The following is a 22,087-nucleotide window of genomic DNA, read 5'->3' on the forward strand; positions in this document are numbered from 1 at the left end:
GAATCTTGACTTCGGTTTGTTTCGTTCTTTGCTTACTTACTTTATTTATACAGGTTTCGTTTTACGCAAAATGAAATTAAAATTGACATTTATTTGAACTTATATAATACAATAAAACAGTAAAAATATTTTGTCTGTACATTTAGTATTTAGAACTGAAATGGAAATAAAGATATTTAAAAAGAATAATAGAAAGCAGAAATATATATTTTTAATTTCTTGTCTGTCTGTACTCTGTATGTATGATCACGTTTATACTTTATATCCGGAAGTTCTGAACCGATTTACTTAAAATTTCACCAATTGTTTTGTTTTAACTCAGCAAAACATTTTAAAGTTCGTTTCATCAAAATCGGTTCAACAAAAAAAAGCTATCATCCTTTGAATGAACTCAAGGCATAAGTTTTCCTGCGAATATATAACAATTTATATCTATCTATTTAATGTTTATAATATTAAGTAGAATATGTTTTATGTAATCTTATCTAACTATGTTAACAATAAACATTACACAATACTTACCGCTTTATAAGCATATGTGTAAAATTATTTGCAATTTCAAGTCGCTAAAATAAAAAAAATGGCTAAGCGAGCAATTGTCGACTTAGTTCAAATATATAAGAATAGTGTATCAGCTGTGCTACCCGATAAAATTATTAAAGAATGTATCAATTATAACCCTTTAACGGAACAATTAATTATATCTGGACTAAACTATAACCTAAAAAATAAAAAATTGTATGTAGTTGGTACTGGGAAAGCAGTTCAAAATATGGCTATCGAGGCAGAAAAGATATTTGGTCCGAAAATTGAAAAGGGAATTATAAGTATTCCTGTGGGAAGCTTAATTTCTAAACAACCTAGCGGAAATGTTTTATATATTGAAGGAGCTCAAAATAATTTGCCCGATCAAAATGCGGTAGAAACAGCTAAAAAAATCAAAGACTTAGTATTAAAATTAACAGAAAATGACTTTTTATTAGTATTCTTATCAGGAGGTGGATCCGCTTTACTCCCTTTGCCAAAAGAACCGATTACTTTAGATGAGAAAACTAATTTAATAAAGAAATTAGCAAATTCAGGTGCAGACATTATAGAGCTTAATATTGTAAGGAAAAGTATATCTGACTTAAAAGGAGGCAATTTAGCAAAATATACATTTCCTGCAGAAGTAATAACACTAATACTATCAGATGTTGTTGGTGACCCTATAGATATAATAGCAAGCGGGCCAACAAGCGAAAACAAGGACAGCTCATTAGATGCAATAAATATTATTAAAAAATATAACTTATTTGAAGACCTGCCTACATCAATAAAATATATTTTAGAAAGGAAAGAAGATTCAAAAGATTTTCCCAAAGAAAATATAAGGAATATAGTTATTGGATCAAATACAATAAGCATTGCTGCAGCAACTTCTACGGCCAAATCCTTAGATTTGTGTCCTGTAGAATTGTCTAACACTATTGTCGGCCATGTTAGTGATATAGCTAACAAATATGCGGAATTAGTTAAAGTATTTTGCGATTTTAAAATTGGAAATTTCGATATATATCATCTAAAAGAAAAGCTTAAAATATTAAATATACCAGGATTAAAATATGATTTTGACGAAAACAATGAGGCATCAAATTTAATTAGAACTAAATCTTTATGTCTAATATTAGGCGGGGAGACAACAGTTAAAATAAAAGGGAAAGGAATTGGTGGTAGGAATCAACAACTTGCATTAGAATTCTCGAAAAGTATACATAATTTAAGAGAAGAATTACAGGACCATAAAATATATTTTCTAAGTGCAGGGACTGATGGTATAGATGGTCCTACCGAAGCTGCAGGTGCTATAGGATATTTAAATCTAATTTCGGATTGCAAGGAGAACAATATAGACCCTGATGTTTATATTAATAATAATGATACATATAATTTCTTTAGAAAATTTAAAAATGGCAAGCTACATGTCCTAACAGGACACACTAACACTAATGTGATGGATTTACACTTGATATTAATAAAACAAGGTTTACAAAGTTAAATCTTTATTGTTTATAAATATATTAAAAACCAATATATAAATATATATTTTTGGCTAGTTTTTTTAAAAATTATATGGATAATAACAACTTATAAAGAAGGTTTTAAAAAGAGATTTAGTTTTGATTCTTTTTCCTTCTTTATCTGTGCTACAGCAACTACAGCATTTTTACATAGACCTGCAAACTTATCTTTTTTCTTTTTATTATTTTTTATTACTTTTGAAGGTGCAACATTGATAGTACTTTGAAGAGTGTTTCGTTTTTCCTTTAGTGAGAAAGCTGCTTTGGACTTGCAATACACACTTGATTCTAATTCTTGATTTCTTGGTTTCAACGTTACTTTCATATGTTTTTTTGGCACTATTTTATTATCTGTAGGTGTTATTTGTTTTTCTTCTGTTATTATTGGCTTTGTTACTTTATTTGGCTTTATGTGGGTTATTTTAGTACTCTCACCACAAAAGGAACATACTCTTATCTAAAATTTAAAAAATATGAATATTAAATTTTGTAATAAAAATATTTTTACTTAAAGTAAAAAATAATCATAATAATTACCAATTCATTACTGTGCAACAAATGTTTTTGGGGACTTGGTTCATTGATTTTTCTTTTAGATTTTATCCTTTTCTTCTGCCTTTTACTCAATTTGATAGGATTTAACTGAAATATAAAATTACTATATACCATCCTTAACATTATATCTTCAAATAATGTATATTTATTATTATAATAAGACTATTACTTTTGTGGATTCTCCGTTCACCTAAACCATAAAAAAAATTGCCTTGGCATAACTTGTTCTGGGTTATAGGCATTTTTCATTGATATAATATTAAAATCTGATTAATGAGGTTGTTGTGGTGCAGGGGTAAAACTATGCTACTGTAAATATGATGGCTGTGGGTTTGATTTCCATTCAAGGGAATTTCTAATATTTTCATTTTTTCACTCTGGTAACAAGGCAAAGAGCAGCTCAAAGCAAGAAACAGAAGTCTTTTAATAGGAGTTGAGTGTCTGTACACTAGGTTACTAAGTTTTCAGGTGCCATTTGCCTATATGCTGCTATAAGGTGTTATGCGACACCCTATTTTATTAACATATTTACCTTTACTTTTGTTTCATAATTCCATTCAATACAACAGCGAGAACACCTTACTTCATTTGAAAATTGTTTTTTTGGCAAGCCAAAATCTTTAGTAATTGATTTACAACGCATCCTAAAAATGAAAATTAAATAGATATTTTATAATTATTAAATTTTTAAGTATTAAGTATTATATGGACGTATTTAATTGTACTTACAAATAGTAACTTTTCAAAATTTTACTAGTATTTGTATTATCATTTTGGACTATAGTCGAAGCTGCTTTGATTAAAAGTCCTATTTGTGCCTCAGTCATTGTTTATTTAACATAAACAATACATAAATGAATTAATAATTTTAAAATGTACCGGATAACCCAAGTAAATAATAAGCTATCTTTCTTGAATAAAGTGTTATTTAAATTTCAATATTAGATCTAATAGTAATATTAAAATTAAGTTGTCTGTTCAGCTTACAGCTACCATAACCATATCATATAATAAATTGTAAAAGAAACATATTTTAGCCTGAAATACTAATAATAATAAACTAATTATTATCTCTATCCTATACCAATGTCAATTGTCAATTGTCAACACAGAACACATTGTCAACTGCTCTTTTTATTATTTTATGGCTCTTAGGCTTGCCAGTTGATTTTAATTTATTTCGCCAACGTCGCGTAAAATGAAGAATATATTATAAAAGATGTAACGAAAAGAAGTAATGAAAAACTGGATTTACAATAGAAGTTTAATTAGATAAAAGCCACCTAAAAAGATTTATGTGTATATCTTTAGCATCAAATAGTATGGTACTCTAGTATATACTATAGATATATGTCAAAATGAGGTAGATTTTTTAATGCTATGTTATTTTTTAACACTTGTTACAAAAATCATGTACGGTACATTAAATTAAAAGTTATAAAATAAAAAGATTATTTTACAAAGCTACATGGTTTCCAAACGTTATTTTTTCCCGCCAAAACATTTAACTGTCACATGCCTTCAATTATAGTGTTCGCTAATGTTTTTTAAAAGTTTGTCCGTTTAATATACAGTAAAAATTAATACTATTAATTGCAAAGTGTTTTATAATAAGCAAACATTTTAAAAGAAGCAGTAGACTTAGTGACTACTGTAGGACTAAGTGACAAAAAATTTATGGTTAGCATTTTAAAAGTGATTCAGTGATAGGTAAAGGATATAAGCAAGAATAATAGAAATTATTTAACATGGATGTAGCAGACACATATGCTACTCAAAGCCAAGTGAAAGACGACGTTGGAATACGATGCCAAAAGCTTTTTCAAGATTTTTTGGAAGAGTAAGTACTTTTTCAATATGTAAACAATCATCTTGACTGTACATACTGCATAAGTGCATACTAGGTCATGAAACCATAAGTTAAGTTGCACAATATCTAAGTCTGTGTTGACTGTGATTACTTATCTTATAATTTATTTTCCACTATTATAAGTAAAAATACTAATATCATGCACTATATTCAAATATTAGTATACCTCTTATATTTTATATTTTATTTAATATTGACAATAATACTTTATTTTCAAAATTCAGATTTAAAGAAGACAATGAGTTAAAATATGAGAAGCAAGCCAAAGAACTTCTCAAACCTGAATTAAGCACTTTAGAAATAAGCTTTGATGATGTTGAAAAATATAACCAGAATCTTGCAACAACTATTATTGAAGAATATTATAGAATCTATCCATTTCTAAATCAGGCCATTTTAAATTATGTATTGAGTCTTGCAGACAGTGGTATGAAAAAAGACCTCCAAGACAAAGAATGCTATGTATCATTTGTAGATGTCCCTACTAGGCATAAAGTAAGGGAATTAACCACAGCCAAAATAGGTACCTTGATTAGGATATCAGGACAAATTGTAAGGACCCATCCGGTTCATCCTGAACTTGTTTTGGGTACTTTTGTATGCCTGGATTGTCAAACTGTTATTAAAAATGTTGAACAGCAGTTTAAGGTATGTGAAACAACTTGTTTACTTGTTAACAATTCATACAAATTAACTTAATTATCATTGTGTTACTATTGAAATTAGCCTTTAAAATCTAATGTCTTTAGTAAGGAGGCCACAAATTGAGAGAAAGGTTTTAAGCATTAAATATATATTTGATATTACAATATAATGGACCCAAAATAGTGAAATAATATTTGTAAGCTTGTTTTTTAGTTTTATAAAACTCTTCTTTTCCATTACAGTACACAATACCAACTATATGCCGTAATCCAGTATGTGCGAACCGTCGACGTTTCATGTTGGATGCAGACAAATCGGTATTTGTGGACTTTCAAAAGATTCGTGTTCAAGAAACTCAAGCAGAGCTTCCTCGGGGTTGTATTCCAAGATCACTGGAAGTCATATTGAGGGCTGAGGCTGTGGAATCTGTACAGGTAAAGTATAATGATAAGAAAATATTTGAATTAGTATATACAAATATGTAGCAGCATTTAAAGTTGTTTCACACTGTATCCTGTTTATACCAGGATATCAGGACAGAGGGAATCTGATGTTGTGGCACTTCTTTTCCAACTTTTAGAATGTTTGAGATATTGCCTGTACAGTGTGAAACTGAATGCCGTGTTTTGTCTTATTCCCAGAAAAAGGTAATGAAAATAGTCTACTGTTGTGTTTACAGTAAGATGATGTGCCGTTGTGCCGCAATGACCTCATGGTACTTTACTTAAAAGAATAATAATAAAAAATTGTTATTTTTCTTTATTTTTATCCGAATTGTATTTATTGTCAATTGCAACCTACTAAGTAACATTTAAAAATATATGAGTGTCAGTTAGTAATATTACAAAACAGATGGTATGTATTATAATGTGGAAATATTAAAATAAATATTCTTAGAGCACAATGCTATTTAAAAAAATATGTTAATGTCATAATAAAAAAATGAAGATTACAAAAGTTGTTGTTAGATTCTTTAAAAGAATATATGTTTATAATAAAAAAAAGTTTTTATAGGCAGGAGATCGCTATGACTTCACAGGGACATTAATAGTAGTACCAGATGTAGGTTCTCTATCTTTGCCTGGTGCGAAAGCTGAACTAACAACAAGGACACGACAAGCTAATGAGGGACAAATGGAGGGGATTAAAGGGTTAAAAGCTTTAGGTGTTAGGGAGCTGCATTATAAGTAAGTTTATTTTTTTTAGTTTAGAAAATATATTAGGGTCTGATGGTCAAGCACCATGGTTGTGGCCAATTTACAGTTGGGGGAATGAGGTTTTTTACCGATTTATTATTTTCCTTGCTGTCAAGGCACTGTTGTCTTAATAGGTTTTGCGCTTACCTTGCTTACTTTACTTTGCGCCAATATGATGATTAATATATTTAATATTAATTTTACAAGTTGGTGAGGAGTTGGGTATTTGTGAGGTTCTAGATGCTACTATCAAGTCTAGGTTACTATATATAGAATCAGTCAGACTAGTGGAAGTTGTCAATCATCAACAGAAAAGAGCTGATGATCTTCAAATGGCTGAACATATTTTTACTGTAATCTTTTAATTATTACTTTACTGTCAATTATTTTTTTAGAACAGCATTCCTAGCGTGTAGTGTTCAAGCAACTTCCCGTCGTTTCGGTACTGGAGATCTGGCGACTGATGACTTAACTACTGAAGATATGAGGAAGCAGATGACTGATAAAGAATGGGACAAGGTGTGTTTGTAATTAATTAAAATTATTTAAATTTTAATTAACGGCTGCAGTTAAAGGGATAAACAAGTATTATTTTTAACCGACTTCTGTAAGAAAAGGAGGTTATCAATTCGACTGTATTTTTTTTATTTTTTTTTATGTTTGTTACCTCATAACTTTTAACTGGGTGAACCGATTTTGATATTTTTTTTTTATTTGAAAGGTAAAGGGCTTCCCGAATGGTCCCATTTTTTTTTGGTCCATGTCTGACAATAGTATCCATGAGAAAATCACATAAGTCTTAAATTTGCATTAGGCATGTGCGCGACTAATAGCCGAATAACTCAGTGTCGCGCCAACCGATTTTAATGATTCTTTTTTTATTTGAAAGGATACACTTCAAGGATAATTTGGTGAAAGTTTGGTTAGGTTTCGATTTTGGAATCCGGAGAAAATTGAGAAAGTTTGTTTTTTTTTAGTAAAAAATTGATTATGCTGTAATAGTTACAAGCAAAATCTTTTTAAATTGATGTCAGAAGTGAGATTCCTGATGGTTGCATTTCTTTTCAACCAACTTCAAAAAAGGGTGGTTCCCAATTCGCCCGAATACTTTTTATGTATGTTCTTGTTAATATACCAAAATGTAACTTTGCACAAAAATAATACCTAATTAAATGAAGTTTTACATAGGACAATCACAACCAATCGTTGAGAGCCACTACCACCACCATCACCACTCGTTTAAGAAGCATCATTTTAAGATCTACCCATCACTTAAAATCATAAAATAAATTAATTTTTAACAAAAAGAAAAACCGACTTCTAACAACGAACTAAAAAGTGAAAAATTATTTTAGAAAGATTTTATAATTTTGAAGTCGGTGTCAAACTACTGCTACAACAACCTTACTACAATATCTAATTACTAAGCCTGTTTGTTTTACTTGGCACCGACTTCAAAATTATAAAATCTTTGTAAAATTATTTTTCACTTTTTAGTTCGTTGTTAGAAGTCGGTTTTTCTTTTTGTTAAAAATTAATTTATTTTGTATTTAATTGAGTTTCAAAAAAAACTACTTAACACTAAAACTACATACTTCTAAAACTATTAATATATACTACATATTTAGAAGATACCTAACCTAAAATAATAACATATTTGTAAATTATATTTTCATTTTACTTGCTCTTGCTCTTAAGTTTCGTAACTCAACACATCATAAAAATAAATAATTATTTTCTTCAATACATTTAATTTGTAAATAATTATCTTCTTTTTTATAATGTGCTATGTATATGTTAATTGAATTTGAATGGATAAAAATAGTTATTTATATATTATACTGCATTTGGATATGGATATTATTAATTACTTTGTCTTAAACTACTTTCAATATTTTGTAATATAAAAGATTGAAGAAGACTATTTATTTACTACAACTATAATATTTTTAATAGGTATATGAAATGTCTCGAGATCGGAATCTTTACAATAATCTCATAACAAGTTTGTTTCCAAGTATACATGGGAACAATGAAGTAAAGAGAGGCATTTTGTTGATGCTATTTGGAGGTGTCGCCAAAACTACTATTGAAGGTAAGTGTAGTTCATATATTCGCTCTTTCATTACAGACGCTCTTCATTCACGCAGTATACGGTCGACCATACGTACCGCCCTGAAGTTAGGTTTTCTGAATTTTTACCCATTGGAGTAGTCACGACTAACACAAAATAAACAAACAGATAAACGTATTCTCGCGTGCACCACCTCCACAAAGATACGTCATTATCACAAGAGTAGACGAGTTAGTATTCTCTTTGCGACCGACAGACGGGTTAGAGCACTGCAACACGAGGGTCTCATATTATATGCTTATGATAATACAAATAAAAAGAAAGATATATGAGATCAAAGAAACATACATGTATGTATATTTATTGATATACAGGCACAACACTTCGCGGTGACATCAACGTGTGCATTGTGGGGGACCCTAGCACGGCCAAGTCGCAGCTGCTCAAGCAGGTCAGCGACATGACGCCGCGCGCCGTCTATACCAGCGGGAAGGCATCCTCTGCCGCCGGCCTCACCGCCGCCGTCGTCAAGGTACCTCACTTAGAGTGACGACAATACATGACCAACTATAGTGACGTGACTGACATGGCGCCGCACGCCGTCTACACTAGCGGAAATCTATAAAATTAAGTTCAAGGACAATTCTTTTTATAAAAAAATATATTTTTTTGTAAACTGAAACACATCGTTACTAGTACAACAAATAGTACTACACAAAAATAATTATAGTTTTCACAAATCACGACAATCTGACTCATAATCCTAATAAAAATAAAAATATTGGTAACAATGAGCTATATAGTTATTCTAAAATTTTCCACATCAGGACGAAGAATCATTCGACTTCGTTATAGAAGCCGGCGCTCTAATGTTAGCGGACAACGGCGTGTGCTGCATCGACGAGTTCGACAAGATGGACCCCGGCGACCAGGTGGCCATACACGAGGCCATGGAGCAACAGACTATATCGTTGGCTAAGGTGGGGTTATGGTTTGTTGTAGCTGAGCACACTATATCTCTATAGCAAGATAGGCAGATTAAATCTAGTGTTAAGAAACTCCGTTCCCGTCACACGGCCTAAATTTCGAAACTGTGTGTTGAATGGCGAACGACACCAATTTGTCTTGTTTCCAGCGGGAGGCAATGTACATTCCCCTCAACGGGAATCAAACCCGCAATCGTAACGATTACAGTCGGACGTTGTGCCAATCCGCCACGACGACGCCAGGCGTTATAGTAATTGTTAAATGAAAGTAATAGTAGCACCTCCACAGAGCTTCTATGATAATTGGCAAAGTACTAAGTCAATCAATTATTAAATTAGCAATTTTTTTCAGGCTGGTGTAAGAGCAACATTAAACGCCCGTACATCAATACTGGCAGCCGCCAACCCCATAGGCGGCAGATACGACAGGGCTAAATCATTGCAACAAAATGTCGCGTTAAGTGCACCCATTATGTCTCGTTTTGATTTATTTTTCATATTAATAGACGAAACAAGCGAAATGGTAGATTATGCTATAGCAAGGAAGATTGTCGACCTGCACTGTAATAAAGAAGAAACATATGATTGTGTGTATTCTAGAGAGGATTTGTTGAGATATATTGCGTTTTCAAGATCGTTCAAGCCTATTATTACTGAGGTAAGAGACTTTCTTTGTGTTTTTTTGATGGTAAACATTTGCTTTGTTTTTTATTATTTGTAATACCTTTAATACTGTAATTTTTCTGTCTGTTAAACTCATAAAATTAAAATATAGTTAACAATGGAAAAAAAATAACATTATTATAAACTACTATTAACATATTATAAAAATAGAACAAATAAAGGAAATCAACAAACTTCAAATGCGGAGCACCACGCTACTTAGATAAAAATTGTCTGTGCCATAGAAAAAACCACCGTACTTAAAACAAATGCACTCATTTTACAAAAACCAAAATACTGCAGCGTTTTTTGTTGTTAAAATAATAAAAAAAAACATGCGGAACACCTTGTTCTTTTCACAACTAAAAAGACAACATTTTCATTCCAAAAATAGAACACATCCCATCCACTAATGAGAACTAGGCTTTTCATAGAATATTACTTGAATATATTTATAATAGACAAATTCTACGCTAAACTTTACATTATTCTCTTTGCCTCTATAAAAAAAATAAAACAACAATTAAAAAGAACATCTTATTCCAATAGGAAGCCGGCAAGCTGCTAGTGGAGTACTACAGCGCGCTCCGAGGCCGCGAGGGCGCGGGCGGCGGCGGCGCGTGGCGCATCACGGTGCGCCAGCTGGAGTCCATGCTGCGGCTGGCCGAGGCAATGGCCAAGATGCACTGCAGCGGGCACGTCACTGAGCAGCATGTGCACGAGGCTTATAGGTAGGGAGTTATATCAATATATGTACGAAGCGAATACATTTATTGAAATAAGCGAATTGAGTAACGCCACTCTTCCGAAATTCAGCTGAAAGGTCTTAATGGGAATGGAGTGTCTTAACACTAGGTTCCCTCTGTGTAACCTACTAATGATTAATGTAATGATTAATATAAATTTATTTACTAGGTTACTAAACAAATCTATAATTCGAGTGGAACAACCAGACATACACTTAGATGAAGAAGATCCGCAGTATGAGCCTAGCATGGATGTTGACCAGGAATTACCAAATGGCTCAGGTATTTTTATACATTTTTAAAGTGTTATTCCCAAACAAATGATATGGATAAATTATAACAATACAAATTAACAATAATGTTAGTTTTTTTTAAATAAATATTTATTTTTATTACAAACGCCACGTAAAACGCCTTTTATAATAAGGTGGAAAGCTTAAAATCCTGACACCAGGATAGACACCGTAATCTCATTGCGTTTCCCCCATTCCACCTAATTTTGTAACACATTGAGCTAAAGTCACCTCCATCTTGTTACCAGACCGAGAAAATTTTAATTCTTTATTGTCTTGAATGGGAATCGAACCTACAACCGTCGCTTTTACATGCGTACCCCATGCATAACACTGCCGCTGCCCCATAACTACTTCCGTTTATATTATATAATAAAATTCATCAACACATTTATATTTACAGGTTCAACAGAGAGTCAAGTGAACAGTGATCAATCAAAAAAGAAATTAACTCTGTCCTTTGAGGAGTACAAGACTCTTAGCAACATGCTGGTCGTGTTTATGAGGAAGGAAGAGACTGAAGCTGAGGCTAATGGTTAGTATTTTACCTTTTTTTTTTTGCTAAGGCACTCCGGTTCCCTCTTTTTACTATCTTGTACTATTTTGTAAAACAATATAATTTGTTTTGTTAAATAATATAAATATTAAATTTAAAAAATGTAATATTAATATATGTGAAGCAAAAACTATGTACTAGTTTTCGAGAAAATTGTGCTGATGAAGAAGTAAGAAATTAGGCATAGTTATAGTTTATACGGTGGAGGGCAGGGTGCTAATATGTATGTATTTAAAATAATGCATAATAAATACATTAAATTAATAAAATAAATAAAGCGCACACTACTGTGTTAAAAATCATATACTTTTTGTATAAAGTACTTACTAAATTTTTCTTTTTTAAATTGGGATTCAAACCTGTGACCTTAACGTGTAACCTTTCCATTTCCAGGTGAAGAAGGCTCAGGTATGCGCAAAAGCGCAGTAGTGAGCTGGTATCTAGAACAGTTAGTGACGCAAGGACAGATTGAAAGTGAGGATGAGCTGCTGGAAAGGAAAACTTTATTAGAAAAAGTTATTGATAGACTGATGTACCACGTGAGTTTATATTTTTGTTAATATCGAGGATTGTATAATAATTTTTTTAGCAAAATTTAAATCTGGTTGAACTTCTAATATACGCACAATTTGTCGTATACGACTTTTTTTGTTAAATTATTTCTGAAATTCTCAGTCCGCAGTTATTATGACATTTGGTAAGAAGTGAGAACTTACAGTACAAGTAAAGAAAAAATCCGTAATATCACAGAAAAGTTCATTACAAACTCATATTTGTAGTTAATAAATAATAATTTCTGAGTGGGACAACCCGCACAAGACTAGTTGGCTTACGCACATGGTTTCTATAAAATGCTATGAAATTTCTTTTCATTCCTTTTCTAACTCTGGTAAAAATCGCAGAAATAAACAAAATTAATTATATTTAAAGCCATCGTAGCGCAGTAGTCCGGCGTCAGACTGTAAACGCGATGATTGTGCTTTAACGTTGCCCACTACGACTAATTGATTATTTTCATTTCCCCGTCTGGTAGACAAAAGATGGCGTTCAACTCTTCTATTTATTACGTATTGTCTCCAAAAATGAGCCGTGTGTGGGGAATGAACTGTGTACACTAAGTTCCTTCTGTCTTCCCAGTTATATTCGAGAAGAGCGTGAAACTATTTTTAATTATTTTTCTTATTTAAAGGATCAAGTTATTATCCCACTGCAAACCACCGGACTAAAGTCAACTAAGTCATCCGATCAGGAAGTGGAGGATGACCCGCTGCTCGTAGTGCATCCCAACTATGTAGTTGACACTTAGCATTCCTGAATTTGTATTTGTAATATTATTTTCTAATAAATCGTTGATTTTTTAATTAATATGTTGTTGTTTATTTTAATCTAAGGAATTCATCAAAATCTTGTTATTGTGGTTATCTAATAATATCGCCAATTACCATATAAATCAAATAAAATTTCAAGAAAAATACATAAAGGAAGAATGAAAACTACAAATTGATTCCAAAATACAACATGTTATTTCATTTATATCATTAATAAAACAATTTATTCATTAATTCAATCTATATGACGTTTAACATCGTTCAAACACTTTATACAAATCACCTAAACTAGCTATTTGCAAAATGGCGCCATTATTGACAAAACTAGATGGCGGCAAGAAATATCTTCGAATAGCTGGAAATATTATATGTTCCTGTTTCCATATTTCTCCTTTTAGAATATCTTCAGAAGTTTCTGGATTACTTTGAGAATAAAAAATGGCTGTTTGTCTGCTAAAAGTGTCGAAACATTCTTTTTCTGATGCCCAGTTGACTTCAGTGACGAGATTTACGAGGTAGATGGGTAAGGCACCCATGAATGGCGTGTGGCCATCTTAAAACACAAAATAAATTATGTACAGTACACTCAGGGAAAAAAATATTTTAATTTTTCTACTCTGGTAACAAGTCAAAGTTTTGCGTTTAAGTTGTCACCCAACACGCAATGGAACGAACGACTCAACATGCAGTTCCTTCTACTCACTCTGCTAGATGCACTAGACTAAAGCTATAAAAATATTATAATTAAAGGGTTCATAATATTTTAGTTGCCTTTTTCTATTTTACTAAATATTATTATTAAAAATTATTTTAATATAATTTAAATTGCAAATTAATACCTAATAATAGAGGCAACGACATTAACTCTCCCTGGTCGTTTATTTGTAAGGAAAAATACTCGAAAAGCATCGCGGCTTTGCCTGCTAACAATTTCGTCATCTGTTTGGCCATCTCATGCATGTCTCCTAAAAGGAAATATAATAAAGTATAGAAAAGTAATTAACAAATGTCACTAAGTTTGACAAAAGATTTATTTCAATTATTTAGACATTCGCGTCTCAAGGCCATAGTGGGGTAACGAAACAGCGTCTGACTGCAAAAGCAATGGTTGTGTGTTCCATTCCGATGCGATCTCATACTCAGTACTTGCATACCAATGTTAACAAATTGTTAGGCTAGAAATGTACAGAATAAAAATTGTTATAAAAAAATATTTGCAGTAAAGTTTAAATTTCAAAATGCACCGTTAATTAATGAATGAAAATAATTTTAAATCGGCTTAAACTGGCAAATATTAAATAACCAAACAATATTATAATTACCCAGTTCTGGATTCCACTCGTCTTCCTGCGAACTAAGTCCCAATATGAACAGTTCTTCTAACGGCAGTGGATTGGATAACTTAATTAGACCGAGATTTTGGAAATCATATAATATTGTTTCATAGAATAACTCTTCCCTAGAATATAAAATAATGATAAAATAATAAAAGTAGTAGTTTAAGCGCACGTCTAAACGGATCTATACTAGTGTACCATTAATTTAACTCTCTTTTTTTCACTTAGCAGGCAACTTACACGTTTGTGTATCACGAGAGAACTCAACGCCGCACTTTGTCTTGTTATTAGAGCGGATATTGAGATATTAAATATTTCCCCGAGTTGGAATCGAACTCGTAAGCACCGCAGTACTATACTTACGTTAATCTCCTGGTATCACACAAATACAATTTAGTAGAATGTTGTATAAGCGACCTGCCATTATCAATACACGATATAAATATCAAATTCGCTAAAATCTCCCTCAAATTTGTATTACATTTATTTTCAATATCCAATCTCAATTGTTTAACACTAGTTAATTTTGTTTCAATTCTTTCATATTGAAAAATCCTTGTTTTAAACGATTCTTTTGGATCAACATAAGTTATATTTGCGTTGTCTATCACAACCGAATTGTATTTTTCATTTCCTAACTTATTATTTATTGGTTTGTGTATTAAAGAATTTTCTAGATCATTTGCTTCTTCCATATTGAAATCTAAAAGTGAGTCATCATGATTATTAATTTTAGACGCCATTTCTTCATCATTATGACTAGTTTGTTCATGATTTTCATTAATTATAGAATTTCTGTTATCATTATTAACATTTTCTTCGACTAAAGGTTTATTATTATTAGATTTGTTAACAGCTTGAAAGAATTTGTCTATTTTTTGCATATCTGAGTCAACTCTGACTAAATCTTTAGCGTATATTTTAGCTCCATCTGTAGTTTTTTTAACTATTTCTTCTACTGCAGTCGCTCCTGGGAGTCGAGCCTATAATAAAACATAATTATTTCCACAGTTTAAATATAGATTTTTATTTTGTTGACGATCATTTCGTCATAATGATTAAATATATTTAAGTCAATTATTTATATTATTATTTAGAGTGCTTAATGCACTCAATAAACTTTTACAATAAATTAACAAGTAAGAAAAGAAATAATCAAGATTAGCAAATCTTGTTTACTGGTTTGTTTGATCTCGTCCAACTCGAATGCACAATGACTCTGAGCCATACATTATTAATTGAAAAATTGAAAGAAAAATAATTATGGCGCATACAGAGTCTGACTGTAAGCGCGAAGGTTTGGAGTTCGGTTCCGACCCGAGAGAATGAATTATTTTTTTATGAACTCTTAGAAATAGAGTGGGAAATTCGTTGGAGTGTCTGAACATATTTTTTTGTCTGCCATCCTGCGATATGTAGGATAAATCGCGAAGGTAATAAAAAAAATGTTTACCTGAGTATACATAACTCTTGAAGAATTACAACTAAGCAACTTTGTTTCTATAACTGTCTTTATTTTATCTATAATTTGCTCTTCATATAAAAATTGTACTTCATGTTTAGTTGGATGGACATTTACATCTACATTTCTTGGATCTGAAAAAAAAAACATAATAGTTATCTATTGTTAATATGTATACTTTACTCAATATTGTATTTTTAAAATTTATAGTCATGTTTTTTTTTATATTTTTCTTAGTTTTTAAATAGTCATTTGTTGAGAGCTGTTGGTTACATTACTCAAGTAATAATGTAATTCACATATAGATTAAGAATATAATATTTCACATTTTGTTTAATCAGGGTTAAATATTTAAAATTATATCGCTTATTTTAAAAATATATATATACCAATTTATATAAAACTCACCTAGTTCTATACTCAAATAAACAAAGGAATGTGCATTCTTTGGTAAATATGTTGCATACACAGAGTCTATTGCTTTACGAATAGCTGAAAGAAAAAAAAAAGTTTCACATATATTTTTAGATGTTATCAAAAAAAAGTTTATACAAACTTTAAAAAATTTAGCTCTATTAAAGCCTTTTCCGCATTATGATAATATTTAAGTAGAGTAGAGAGTAATTTAAAACGCAATACAATTAAATTAAATGATTAAATCAATCTTTAGGAGGAAAAAGTAAAGCAGTATACCAGATATATAAAAGACAAAGTAAGTAAGTACTAAATTATTCCTTAACTGGGCTTAAATCGTAAATGTGAGATTTAGTGGACTAACTGGACACTTAAAAAATGTTATAAACAAATTTTAACAGATACTTACATAGTGAATCAACTAATCTATGATTAATAAACAAAAGCATAGTGCCTTTTTTGTGGGAATAGTTCACATTAGTTATGAACCCATGAAGGGACATTTTAAGTGTAGGGTCATTAAGTTCTATTTCTAACAATTCACGAGCTATTGAATTTCCATGTATCTGAAAATTTTCTGTGACTGTGAGTGATAAAATAAATCACAGTAAAAAATAAAGAAAAAAAGCATAGATAAATAGTTATATCAGTCAATGGACATTGAGTTATTAGGAACTTCGATCAACTATACATAGATTACATACTACAATACCTTAATAAGTACTCTTATTTCTCAGGAGAAATAAGTACTCTTATACATACAGTGTGAAACTTATTTTTTATTTAATTTTACTTAGTATATTATATATAAAAATTACATAACTTAAAAAAACAATTTTAGTATAATACTTATTTAGAATATAAATTTCGTATAAATATTGTTCTTTTCAAAGTGTGTAATACCTACAAAATGTTAGTATATTTTTAAGCTCAAAAATGCATTATTTTATAACATATATGAATATTTTATTTTCAGTATCCATTACTGCATTTTAAGCATTTGTTTTGTAATTAAGACATGACAATGAATTACGATTGAGGCTTTTGATTGGACAGTGTGTGACATATGCAATGTTAACCCTCTGCCTAAAAAGTGCAGCTAAAAAATGTACTTACAATCCTAACATTTTCAACAACAGATGATTTTATGGGAGTTTTAATATCAGTATTTTCACCAAATTTCTTCAATGTGAATCCTACATTATTATTATGTATGGCATAACCACCTACAACTTCCATAATATGTGTATATTCCTCATTAGGACTCCTTAAAGCTCTTTTTCTTGCAATCACATTGTAAAATAGATCTTCAACTGTTATTTGGGTTCCATTGTTGCCTGCACAAGCTTTTATTGGTCCTTTCAATTTACCATTTTCATAAGATGCTCTGAAAAGATTCTATTTTTTAATGTAAAACAAACATTTTTTTTTTAATCAGCCTATCGCCGTGAGCGTAGATCTCCCTCATCAAGCGCCAACCATCCCAATTCATTCATGTCTTAATATAAATTTCAGAAAAATTACATCACTTTTTGAAGCTTTCTTACAAAAGTTACATTACATGATCATGGTAAAAGAAATGAAAATAATTACCCTGAGTGGGAATTGTCTAGTCCAAACTAATCTGGTTTACACTGTTTGTGTTACTGCACCACAACTGTCTCAATTTGGAATACATTTAGCTTCACACTATATCTCACATATAGCAGGATATGCAGAAGGAACCTGAGAATGCAGTGACCGAGAGCCTTTGTTTTTGGAATACATGAGTTATAAAAAGCATTTTGTAACTTAACTTACTTATAAGCACATTTCGCATTTGCAGTCTTTGTAAGAATTGTTAAATGAGCAATATGGCTTATACTTGCTAATGCTTCACCCCTAAAACCGTAGGTACTAATAGCTAGCAAATCCTCATACTCTCTCAATTTTGACGTAGTAAACCTTTCACAAACTATATCTAGATTGTCATTTCTAATTCCAGTTCCATTATCTTGTATCTAAAATATATTAAAGTACTTAATATTATCATACACTTATCTTAGTATATTACAATATTATATTAGTGTGTATATAAATACCTGCAAATATTTTAGACCGCCAGCTTTGACTGTTATTATAATATTTGTAGATTGAGCATCTAAACTAAATAAGGAAACAGTAAAAATAGTAATACATATTACTTATAAAAATAATATATGCTTTTCAGAATTTTAAAATATAATAATACTAAAAAGCACATACTGTATTTATATTCAAAAATATTTATTTATTTTAATATAATATGCTGATATTAAAGATTGGTTAACGTGAAAATTGTTACCTATTTTCTATTAATTCCTTTAGTGCATTAGCAGGTCTCTGAACTATTTCTCCAGCAGCGATTCGATTTACAACCTCCTCATCTAATTTTCTAATTATTCCAGGTTCACCCATCACGTCGTAATAAAATTTAAATTAATTTTCATTTAATATAAAAAACAAACATTTCACAAAATTCCGCCAATTTTTACCACAGATAAAAAAGCAACATTATCTAAGTCCTTATATATATAAGGACATATACTCACTGATCACTAACTAAGGTAAGACGCACGCACAGCCGTAATGGCTGATGGTAGAAAGGTGAAATTTGGACAGATCTTTATTTTCGTAATCTGGACATCCACTAAGAAAGGATTTAGAAAAATTTTAACCCTAAAGGCATGAAATAAGGGTTAAAAGTTTGTATTGAACATTTTTTAAATCGGCACCGTTTGTTATAAAATTTGAAATTTAGACTCTTAAAAATATTTAATTGAACACATGTTTCATGGTTTATTAGAATTCACCCCTAAATACGCAAGCGAAGCTGCGCGCGTCCGCTAGTTGACAATATTACTGTACATGTGTGGCCAGGCTAAAACGTCGATATTATATTGAGTGACCATATATTTTTTATTAACTACATACTAATAATATTTTTGTTTTTATAATATACAATTTATTTATCGTAATTAAAACTAATATTTTACAGTTTTATTTTTTAGATCAATCAACAATATCTCCATAGTCTCTTCTCTTGTATATGGCATTGGCGAAGCAAATAGAACTCAATTGGCACGTCTAAAAACCAAAACGTAAAAAAACTTAAATAACAGTCGTTGCCTCTTGTTTTTGTTAACTCGCACTCACTTCATTACTGGTGATCTAGTTGCTGGTGATCAAATGATAGTGAGTAAATGTGTTCTATGCAGGTGATCGTTAATTTATATTTGCAATTTGCATAAATACTAACAGCATCAGTTCACAAGTAATTGCTTATAAAATATTATGAATATGACTGATTTTGAAATGGAAACTGATAGTGATGAAGAAAATGAAATGGAGGATCTTGAACAACTTAATGCAGCGTTACGTGAAGACGAAGCATACTCCGCTGCCTCCATCTCTCATGTCTCGACAGATAGCTACAGCACATTAAACTTTAAATATGAAGAATACTCTAGAATTGAAACAGCTCTGGCACTTAATAAAATGGTTGAAGAAAAGCTGCGGAAGCTGCAGAAAGTTTTACAGTCTCGGTTACTTGAATGCGAACAGAAATTAAGTGATATTCAAGGACAGAAATTAATCTATAATGATAGATTTGATAAAGCAGAAACATTCCGCTATGTAAGTTGTGGCAAACCATATTTTAAAGACAAAACAAATTTCCCAGCTCCTGATAATGAAGATACTTTACTTATGGCTAAGTTACAGATGTATGATTTTTCTAACATAGTATCAGTCCCTGGTTGGACTGTTAGGGACAAAAGCCAATTTTTGAATATAATTCTGGAAATGTCTCAAGAGAAGAGAAAGGCACAAGTTAATTCAAAAATTGCCGAACTGAAACGAGAAGACAAAGTTAAACAAACCAAAAGTAATGATAAAAAGATTGCTGTGTTGAACAAAGAATTGTTCAAAGTTAATAAAATGCAATTAAAAGATTTGGCATTACCAATTGAACAGGAATATGATTGGGATTATGTTGCAAATAAATTAAGTAGTAGGCATAGTGCCCTAGAGTATAGGTCGTTGTGGAAATTGTTTCTTCACCCATCTATTAACAAAAATGCTTGGACAAAGCCAGAGCACATGGCATTGCAAAAAATATCTTCTGATCACAACTTACAAGACTGGGATAAAATTGCTTCAATACTGGGAATTGGTAGAACAAATTATCAATGTTTTGTATATTTTAGGACAAATATGAGTAATACTTTTACAGGCGGAAGATGGACAAAAGAGGAAGAAGAATATCTGAAAAGGTTGATAGAATATTATAAAGAAGATAATTACATTCCGTGGGGCAAAGTAGCAGCCTCAATGGAAAATCGGACTAAAATACAAATTTATAATAAATATTCTAGGCTGGAAGAGCTTAGGAAAGGCAGATTTTTAGCAGAAGAAGATGCTGTGATGTTAACATGTGTTGACAATTTTGGTTTAAATTTTAAGAAAATGACAAAGTTTTTACCAGGCCGCTCCATAACTCAGTGTCGGGTTCGTTATCAAGTTTTAGCAAAAAAACGGACATCAACTGTTTGGACAATAGAGGAAGACCGAAAATTAATTCAATTAATGGCAAATCAAGATTTATCTATAAACTACTCCAGTATCACCCAACATTTACCAGGTAAAGATCGACATCAAATACGCTCAAGATATTATACCTTAACAAAATGGATGAGAAGGAACCCAAATATTGATATTGCTAAAGCACCGAGGCGTGGTGCGCGACGATTAGGTCATGGACAATCATCAGCAGATTTAAACAGAGCCATAGAAGGATTGAAATCCAAAATACAATCAGAAGTAATAGATACAAAACGTAAAAAAGTAAATAAAGATTCACCTGAACAAGTCATCGAAGATGCCATAGTGGCTACATTAGTGACAGAAAATGTGAGAATACAAGAGGCAAAGATGTTCCAACCATATATTGAAGAATCTGATGAAGAGGATAACTCACAAAATTCTCAGAAAAGCTGCAATGTTCAGAATTTACGTAAACTTTTACTATTATTAAGAACAAAATTGAATAAAACAAAATTTTTGAAGACTCCGTACAGTAAAATATACAAAGGACTGTTATATCCAGACCCAGAAATTGTAACTGTTAAAATTAGGTCCTATTCCAAAAAGGATGTGAATAAAAATATAACTATTAATGGTGCACCTGATATGTGGGGTAACAGTTCATTAGGTCCCTTAGAATATGTGCTTCCACCACATTATTCCACAATAACAGGGTGTAGAAAATTAATGACATATGTGACTTCGAAAGCCCAAGCTGATAATCCAGTGAATATCAATGTAGTATTAAGAAGAAATGCTCTGCTAAAAGAGGAAGTTTTTCTGTTAATGGAACGATTTAATACTTTATTTCTTTGGCCTATGCTGTTATCAAATGCATCTCCTGGTGAAACTGTATTTGCCAATACAGAGAATTGCTCACCACAAAGCCCTTTGAAAAAATACCCACATTTTCATAAAGAGGACTGGAATGCTCTGGCAGTTCCGGTACATAAATTTACCAACCAAATACATGAAAAAATTGACTTGGAAGAGCCTGTAGGTAAAGTTAATATAGATATAAATGAAATACCTAAAGAAATAGAATCATTAGACAGTGATTAAACACATCTTTACAACAAAACAAAATGGCTTGACAATAATCTATTGGTTGGGGATTAAATGTTTATTATTTAACTAATAAACTACATCAGAGCTTCTTCTTCTTTAAAAAAATGCATCATTATTATATTGTTTATTATTTATGTACACAAATAAGCAGTAAATGATACTTTTAAACAGAAAATATTTGTATATTCCTAAACCACCAACGACCATTATGCCTCTACTTGCCTTAATTTTT

At 31.0% G+C, this 22,087-nt stretch overlaps 5 protein-coding genes across 6 annotated transcripts; 3 read left to right on the top strand and 2 right to left on the bottom strand.

Annotated features, from left to right (window-relative positions):
- Positions 1-248: 248 nt before the first annotated feature.
- On the top strand, positions 249-2,088 carry LOC146528355 (glycerate kinase). The gene has a single exon (XM_085203089.1). It carries the CDS (start codon positions 581-583, stop codon positions 2,036-2,038), a length of 1,458 nt encoding a protein of 485 aa, XP_085059215.1. The 5' UTR covers positions 249-580; the 3' UTR covers positions 2,039-2,088.
- Positions 2,026-3,721, bottom strand: LOC146528356 (uncharacterized). The gene is made up of 4 exons (XM_085203093.1): positions 3,345-3,721; positions 3,148-3,259; positions 2,598-2,702; positions 2,026-2,517 (listed from the first exon to the last, which is right to left on the bottom strand). Exons 1-4 carry the CDS (start codon positions 3,440-3,442, stop codon positions 2,128-2,130), a joined length of 705 nt encoding a protein of 234 aa, XP_085059219.1. The 5' UTR covers positions 3,443-3,721; the 3' UTR covers positions 2,026-2,127.
- A 249-nt stretch (positions 3,722-3,970) lies between these two features.
- Positions 3,971-13,009, top strand: Mcm6 (minichromosome maintenance 6). The gene is made up of 14 exons (XM_085203083.1): positions 3,971-4,455; positions 4,710-5,133; positions 5,373-5,564; positions 6,145-6,317; positions 6,722-6,845; positions 8,283-8,421; positions 8,775-8,932; positions 9,228-9,380; positions 9,739-10,044; positions 10,599-10,780; positions 10,965-11,077; positions 11,492-11,623; positions 12,038-12,183; positions 12,834-13,009. The coding sequence occupies exons 1-14, from the start codon at positions 4,364-4,366 to the stop codon at positions 12,948-12,950; spliced, it is 2,451 nt and encodes an 816-aa protein (XP_085059209.1). The 5' UTR covers positions 3,971-4,363; the 3' UTR covers positions 12,951-13,009.
- Positions 13,010-13,144: 135 nt separating this feature from the next.
- On the bottom strand, positions 13,145-18,738 carry Mlh1 (DNA mismatch repair ATPase Mlh1). Its single transcript, XM_085203087.1, has 11 exons — positions 18,509-18,738; positions 18,267-18,330; positions 17,986-18,185; positions 17,302-17,572; positions 16,595-16,751; positions 16,180-16,263; positions 15,763-15,905; positions 14,673-15,292; positions 14,295-14,431; positions 13,812-13,937; positions 13,145-13,525 (listed from the first exon to the last, which is right to left on the bottom strand). The coding sequence occupies exons 1-11, from the start codon at positions 18,619-18,621 to the stop codon at positions 13,224-13,226; spliced, it is 2,217 nt and encodes a 738-aa protein (XP_085059213.1). The 5' UTR covers positions 18,622-18,738; the 3' UTR covers positions 13,145-13,223.
- Positions 18,739-18,765: 27 nt separating this feature from the next.
- LOC146528359 (uncharacterized) lies at positions 18,766-22,030 on the top strand. 2 transcript variants are annotated; one of them, XM_085203085.1, is made up of 2 exons: positions 18,766-19,107; positions 19,215-22,030. In XM_085203085.1, the coding sequence occupies exon 2, from the start codon at positions 19,498-19,500 to the stop codon at positions 21,847-21,849; it is 2,352 nt and encodes a 783-aa protein (XP_085059211.1). In that variant the 5' UTR covers positions 18,766-19,107; positions 19,215-19,497; the 3' UTR covers positions 21,850-22,030. The 2 variants fall into 2 exon arrangements, with proteins under 2 accessions (XP_085059211.1, XP_085059212.1); XM_085203086.1 differs by having other exon boundaries at positions 18,767-18,908.
- Positions 22,031-22,087: the final 57 nt, after the last annotated feature.

Source organism: Heliconius melpomene, chromosome 19 (assembly GCF_056956725.1).
Source record: "Heliconius melpomene rosina isolate 202511_hmr_F chromosome 19, ASM5695672v1, whole genome shotgun sequence".
In the NCBI taxonomy this organism is placed as follows: Eukaryota; Metazoa; Arthropoda; class Insecta; order Lepidoptera; family Nymphalidae; genus Heliconius; species Heliconius melpomene.

Bases quoted from the DNA above. Each gene is read 5' to 3' on its own strand.
- Mlh1 (XM_085203087.1), bottom strand. From the start codon at position 18,621: ATGGGTGAACCTGGAATAATTAGAAAATTAGATGAGGAGGTTGTAAAT. The intron at 18,331-18,508 runs GTAACAATTTTC...TTCCTTATTTAG, and splicing joins AAGGAATTAATAGAAAATAG to TTTAGATGCTCAATCTACAA. The intron at 17,573-17,985 runs GTAAGTTAAGTT...GAATCTTTTCAG, and splicing joins AATGCGAAATGTGCTTATAA to AGCATCTTATGAAAATGGTA.
- LOC146528356 (XM_085203093.1), bottom strand. From the start codon at position 3,442: ATGACTGAGGCACAAATAGGACTTTTAATCAAAGCAGCTTCGACTATA. The intron at 3,260-3,344 runs GTAAGTACAATT...TTTCATTTTTAG, and splicing joins ATTTTGAAAAGTTACTATTT to GATGCGTTGTAAATCAATTA. The intron at 2,518-2,597 runs GTAATTATTATG...TTTAAATTTTAG, and splicing joins TGTTGCACAGTAATGAATTG to ATAAGAGTATGTTCCTTTTG.
- LOC146528355 (XM_085203089.1), top strand. From the start codon at position 581: ATGGCTAAGCGAGCAATTGTCGACTTAGTTCAAATATATAAGAATAGT.
- LOC146528359 (XM_085203085.1), top strand. From the start codon at position 19,498: ATGAATATGACTGATTTTGAAATGGAAACTGATAGTGATGAAGAAAAT.
- Mcm6 (XM_085203083.1), top strand. From the start codon at position 4,364: ATGGATGTAGCAGACACATATGCTACTCAAAGCCAAGTGAAAGACGAC. The intron at 6,318-6,721 runs GTAAGTTTATTT...TTATTTTTTTAG, and splicing joins GTTAGGGAGCTGCATTATAA to AACAGCATTCCTAGCGTGTA. The intron at 11,624-12,037 runs GTTAGTATTTTA...TTCCATTTCCAG, and splicing joins GACTGAAGCTGAGGCTAATG to GTGAAGAAGGCTCAGGTATG.